Source organism: Motacilla alba, chromosome 13, assembly GCF_015832195.1.
Source record: "Motacilla alba alba isolate MOTALB_02 chromosome 13, Motacilla_alba_V1.0_pri, whole genome shotgun sequence".
NCBI lineage: Eukaryota > Metazoa > Chordata > Aves > Passeriformes > Motacillidae > Motacilla > Motacilla alba.
Genome location: NC_052028.1, coordinates 16572339 through 16578338, shown reverse-complemented (window position 1 = coordinate 16578338; position 6000 = coordinate 16572339). Strand labels below are relative to the sequence as shown.

Below are 6000 nucleotides of genomic sequence, written 5' to 3'. Positions count from 1 at the left end.
GCGCTGACATCTCGGCTTAACAATGCTCTTTAGCAGCCGTTTGAGAAAGCTGCTCTCGGGAGGTTCAGAGCTGCCATAATTCATGTCCATACCTCGGACCATGAAAGGATGAAGAGAGGGTTTATAGCAGCGATGGGCTGCAGCCATCTCCTCACAGCCCTTTGCTCTCAAGCTTTAGGAACTTCAGGGAGATGTCTGGACGCTTGCAGGGCTGTCTGGAGTTGTGTGGGCTCCTGGCAAACAAGGCTCACACTTCTCCAGTCCCAAAAACCAGGGATGAGCCCAGAGCTCTGCAAATCCACATGGAAAGGTTGGGAGATGGAGAAAAACCAGCCTGGAGGGAAATCCATCCTGGAGGGAAATCCATCCAGGAGGGAAATCCATCCTGGAGGGGAATCCATCCAGGAGGGGAATCCATCCTGGAGGAAAATCCATCTAGGAGGGGAATCCATCCTGGAGGAAAATCCATCCAGGAGGGGAATCCATCCAGGAGGAAAATCTATCCTGGAGGGGAATCCATCCTGGAGGGGAATCCATCCTGGAGGAAAATCCATCCTGGAGGGGAATCCATCCAGGAGGGGAATCCACCCAGGAGGAAAATCCATCCATGCCTGCAGAGGTTGGGCCTGGCTCTGAGGTGGGTGGGTGGCACACAAGGTGACTTTGGGAATGTCCCAGACAGACAGCAGGGATGAGCAGTTTAGTGCTCAGTGGCACTGAAAAGCAGGGGGTGACTCCATGGGGATCTGTGCAGTTTTTCAGGCTGGCCTGTGATAAAATCCCCAAATTCTCCTTTTCAGGCTGGCCTGTGATAAAATCCCCAAATTCTCCTGGCAGTGCTGCCTGCAGTTCCTGCACTGCCAGAGCAGTGTGAAGCCCCGGGGTGCTGCTGCCTGGAGCATCTTTATGGATTAGGGCTCTCCGGGTTCTCCACAGGTTTTAATTGGGATGATTAATTGTCTCGTCATTAATTCAGTTGGAAATGTGTCATTTTGATTCTTTCCTTGTTTGGGGACCGATTTTTTCCCCTGCCAGTGCTCCTGAGAAGCTGCCATGCTGTCAGTGCCACCCTGCCCTGGGTCAGCCGGGAGAACAGCAGGGATGGGGAGGGGAATTCAGGAGATTTGGGTGAAGAACCAGCCCAGGGGACAGCACAGTGCCACAGATTCCTCTGCTGCCATCCTGTGAAACCCTCGGGATGCTCAGCACCTTCTTCATCTCCCTTCACCCTCTTTTCTCCTCCTCCTCCTCCCCGGTTTGTTTGGTGCCTCCTCCTCCTCCTGCAGCCCCACACCGCTGCCCTGCTGCTGCTCAGCTCCACTCCAGCCTGGTCCCAAGCCCATTCCCAGCTGGAGTTATTGGCACCCAGCCCCCAGCAGCACCAGGAATCCCTGCAGGGCTCTGTCCCCCTGCTTTTCCCGAGTGCATCCAGCCCCTCCCAAACCGCCCTGGCATTTCTGTGCCCCCAGCAGCCAGGGGCAGCCCCTCCCAGCTGGGAAAAAGCAGAGTGGGAAGAGCAGCGCTTTCCATTCTTTATTTGTGGGGACAGTTTGTTCGGTGGCAGGAGCAGAGCTGGGACCCTCCCCGTGGTGCTCCAGCTGCACCCAGAGCTCCCCAGGCCAGCTCCCCGCGTGCCCCCAGCCCCCGGCAGCTCCAGCCCGTGGATGGGATTCCCAGGCAGGGCAGGGCTCAGTTCCCATTCCCCACACGTTCCCACACACCTCCACGGGAATCCTGGAGCATCCCCACGGCCAGGGCTCAGGCTGGGCTCTGCTGAGCTGAGCACTTGTCCCTGCCAGGGACTGCTCCCCACGGGATCCCAGAGTCCTGGAATGGCTGCGCTTGGGAGGGACATTAAAGATCATTTAACTCATTAAAGATTATTTAATTCACTAAAGATCATTTAATTCCCACCCCTGCCGTGGGCAGGGACACATTCCACTCTCCCAGGTGGCTCCAAACCCTGTCCAACCTGGCCTGGGACACTTCCAGGGACAAAGCAGCCTCAGCTTTTCTGGGAAATCCATTCCAGGGCCTCCCCACCATCACAGGGAAGGATTTCTTCCTGATATTTTGGGACAGGAGCGCTCAGTGCCAACACTGATCCATTTTGGCTCCGTTTGCCCCTTCCCTGCACCCCAGAGGAGGGAGGGAGCAGCAGCTGGGCACTGCCAGGGCTGGGATTGGATTCCTCAGTGATTCCAGGCTCACAGCTGGGCACTGCCAGGGCTGGGATTGGATTCCTCAGTGATTCCAGGCTCACAGCTGGGCACTGCCAGGGGTGGGTTTGGATTCGTCAGTGATTCCAGGCTCACAGCTGGGCACTGCCAGGGGTGGGATTGGATTCCTCAGTGATTCCAGGCTCACAGCTGGGCACTGCCAGGGGTGGGTTTGGATTCCTCAGTGATTCCAGGCTCACAGCTGGGCACTGCCAGGGGTGGGTTTGGATTCCTCAGTGATTCCAGGCTCACAGCTGGGCACTGCCAGGGGTGGGATTGGATTCCTCAGTGATTCCAGGCTCACAGCTGGGCACTGCCAGGGGTGGGATTGGATTCCTCATTAAAGACCAGGAGCCAGGGAGGGTCTTGGAATGGGAAGAGGAGCCCTGGTGAGGTGGCAGGAGAACATGGACAGCAGGGGCTTGAGGAGCAGCATGAGTTAAAATGGAATGAAGCTTCCAGGAGCAAACACAGGTGGGAAACTCCCAGCAGCTCCTGCAGTGGAGCACGGAGCCACCTCCCAGGGGACAGCACTGCGACCCCGGGGTCAGGGTGCTCAGGAATAGATCCAGCAGAGGATGGAATCCCTGGAACAAGCCTGAAGGGGCAGGCAGATGGATTTGGACAGCGCTGCAAGGCAGGTCCCTGCCTTTGGGCTGGCAAATGACTGAAGTTCATCCCTTCCTCTCCTGCTCTTGCACATCAGGGCCTGGGGAGAAAGAGAACTGCCACAACCCCAGGCATGTCCCTAACCTGCAAACTGTTTCCAGTACAGAATGAGGGACTGGAGCCAGCCAGGAATCTTCTGAGGAACAGGTTTTTGTTGGGAAATATCTCCCTTCAGCAGGTTTGGACTAAGCCCTGGTGGGGTTCTTCAGAGGGAAAGGAGAAATCAGGCTCTGCTAGGGCAGCTGGGAGCTGTGCCAAGGGATTCCAGGGTATCCTGAAAGCTGTGGGAGAGCAGCAGGGCACCTGAGAGCCCCCCAGGTGAGAACTCTCGTGGCTCTGCACAAAGAAAGTCGGGATGGAGGGGCACTGCTGAGCTCCTGCAGCCTCTGTCCTCCCAGCACAGCTCTGCCCAGCCTGCTCTCAGTCCTTGACAGACCCACAATTACCAACCCTGCATCCTCACCCCGGGGACAGTCCTGGTCTCAGTTTTTCCTCTTCCCTCGTGTGCCCACTCCCTGTCCATTGACTCCTAGAATGGAAGGACCTTAAAGCTCACCCAGTTCCACCCCTTGCCATGGGCAGGGACACTTTACACTTTCCCAGGATGCTCAGAGCTCCATCCACCCATCCTTGGACACCTCTGGGGATGGGACATCTTTTTCAGATCCCACAGAACCACAGAATGGGTTTGCTTGGAAAGAACCTCAAAGACCACCAAGTCCAGCCCCTCAGCACAGCAGGGCCCTTCACCAGGAGGTGGCTCCTGGTGTGGTGGGAGGCGTCCCTGGGTGCTGCCCCTCTGCTCAGTGCCCTCACACAGGCCTGGGTGGGTGTTTGTGGGGAGGGGGCTCCTTTAGCAGCTTCACGTCAAGCAGCGAGATAATAAATAAATAAATAGGATTGCACTGGAGGGAAAGGTTTTGCAGCTGGAAGCCCGAGAGGGAAGGTCTGAGATGGGGCTCCCACAGTTCAGTACCAGCACGTCCTGCCCAGCTCTGGGAGCAGCCCAGTGGCCACAGAGCTGCAGCTGGGCCACCACCTGCCAGTCCAAGGTGCAGTTTGTTTATGGTTTTTCAGCCAGTTTTTCCTGCTGTTTTCTGCCTGAGGCCCTAAGTCCCTCCATCTCTTTCTCTGCTTTATGAATTTTCCACAGTCCAAAGTCAGGAGCTCGGTGTGCTCCTTCCCACAGCTGCAGGAGAGGGATGGATGTCCTGCCATGCTCTGAGCCTCAGGTGGGAAAGCTTGGCTCCCAAGGGTGGCTGGTCCTGCTGAAATGTCACTTCCTGCGAGGAAAAGGATTGCCAGGTCCCAGCCTTTCCAAGGGCTGCAGTCCAGGCAGGACAGCTGGAGATCTTTTGGAGCAAGGAGAGAACAAATTCCTGCCCTGTGCCAATCCTTCTGCTCCTTAGTGACAGTCAGGACCCCTCGTGCTCTCTGGAGGAGAAGAGGTAGACAGAGAAGACACCAGGAGGAGAAACAAGCACAGAGTAAATCAAAGGAATCTTCCACGCTCCTCTCTCTTGGTCTTGGGCAGATTCCTGTTTCACCTGGATCCCCACCCAGCACGTGGACACGCCCTGCTGGGCTCCTGCCCTGGCTGGGAGACCTGGCTGTGCCTCTTCCAGACCAGCTGGAGCCCACACGCGGGCCCGGTGCTCCCTTTTGGAAAGGCTTTTCCCAGGGGGAAAAAACCCTCGGCACATCTGCCGTGGCTTGGGCATCCCCTCCTTCAGCTCCCGTGGCTTCTTGGTGTCCTCCAAGGCTCGCAGAGCCTCTCCTGGTCCCTTGGTTGTCCTTGCCCAGCTTCTCCTGGAGGTGCTGCGTGGTGGGTGGTGGGTTGGGATGAGGACTTTGCCAAGGCAGTCACTTCCCACAGCACCCCCCGGCTCAGGGAAGCGAGGCCGGGCTCCCCCTCCATCTCTGCAGAGCCCTCACGAGCTCAGGGTGTGAGGAACAGCAATGGGGTCATTCAGCTCTCCACCATTCCTGGGCATCCAGGGATCTCTGAGGGGAACAAAGAGAAAGGAAAACAGCGTTAATTTAGCACAGGGAGGTTGGGAAAGAGAAGGGGTTTGGATGCCAAAGCCAGGAGAGACATTAAACCTCTTTCCTTGATTGTGGAGATATGAAATGACTGACAAGTCAGATGAAAAAATGGGAAATTAATTCGGAGATAGAGAAAGGAACAAGTACAGAATATGCCAGTGTTTTTATTTTCTGGAAGTGATATTTTTTAATAAGGACATGTAAAAGATTATCATCTGTGTGTGTAGGAGAAGAAAACAGCTTTAAAGCCAAAATGGATCTGCAGAGAGAAAAAAAAACCCATATCTGTTCTTTGGGAACACAATGCCTCTCTCAGAAGAATTCTGGGTATCCAAACTGGAGTTGTATTTCTTGTGCAAATCAAGGATGAAGTTCCAACGTGACAGGGATGATTTGCACCAGTGTCCCTTGCCAGCATCTCTTTAAAAACATTATTTGTACTCCATCTGCCCTGCGAAGCGTGTTTATCTCTCCTTTTTTCCTTTCTTGCTCCCTTCTTCCCTTCTTCTTCCTTCCCAACCTGTTCCAGGGCCTCCCCACCCTCTCGGGGAAGACTTTATTCTCAGTATCCCACCTCAACGTCCTCTCTCTCGATTTGAAGCCATTCCCCCTTGTCCCGTCCCTACAATTCCCGAGGAAAAGTGGAAATCTTGCAGATTATGAGCCCTTTAGAAAATCCCTGCGTGGAATGATCCCGGCTCTGCAATTCCAGCAATTTCCACAGGCAGCATTCCCCCAGGGGAGCGAGGAGCAGCCGTTTGTCCGGGATGGACAATCCCCCAGACACGAAGGGTGGATGAGGGAAGCTGGGACTCTGTGCACCCTGGAATGCTCAGCACGCTGGAGTTTCTCCAGAACAAACCTGGAAGCTCGGAGTGAAGCTCCTCTGCCCTTTTTCACCAGCTGGGAGCCTCTTCTGCAGCAATCCTATAGATGGTGCTTGTCAGCTTCCAAGGAAAGCTGAACCTTTCCCGGAGCTCCCAGGGCAGAGCCGCTGGTTGAGCTCAAGTGGGAAGGAAAAGGGGATACTCCAAAATAAATCCATTTCTGTGCTCAGCAAATGGAG

At 55.4% G+C, this 6000-nt stretch overlaps 1 protein-coding gene across 1 annotated transcript in view; it reads right to left on the bottom strand.

The window, feature by feature from the left end:
* Positions 1 to 590: 590 nt before the first annotated feature.
* The window catches only part of ADRB2 (adrenoceptor beta 2), a 28572-nt gene continuing 23162 nt past the window's right edge, over positions 591 to 6000 (bottom strand). The window contains exon 2 of the mRNA XM_038150346.1: positions 591 to 4892. Within this exon, the coding sequence (XP_038006274.1) occupies positions 4858 to 4892 (35 nt within the window). The 3' untranslated portion in view covers positions 591 to 4857. The remainder of the gene's footprint in view (positions 4893 to 6000) is intronic.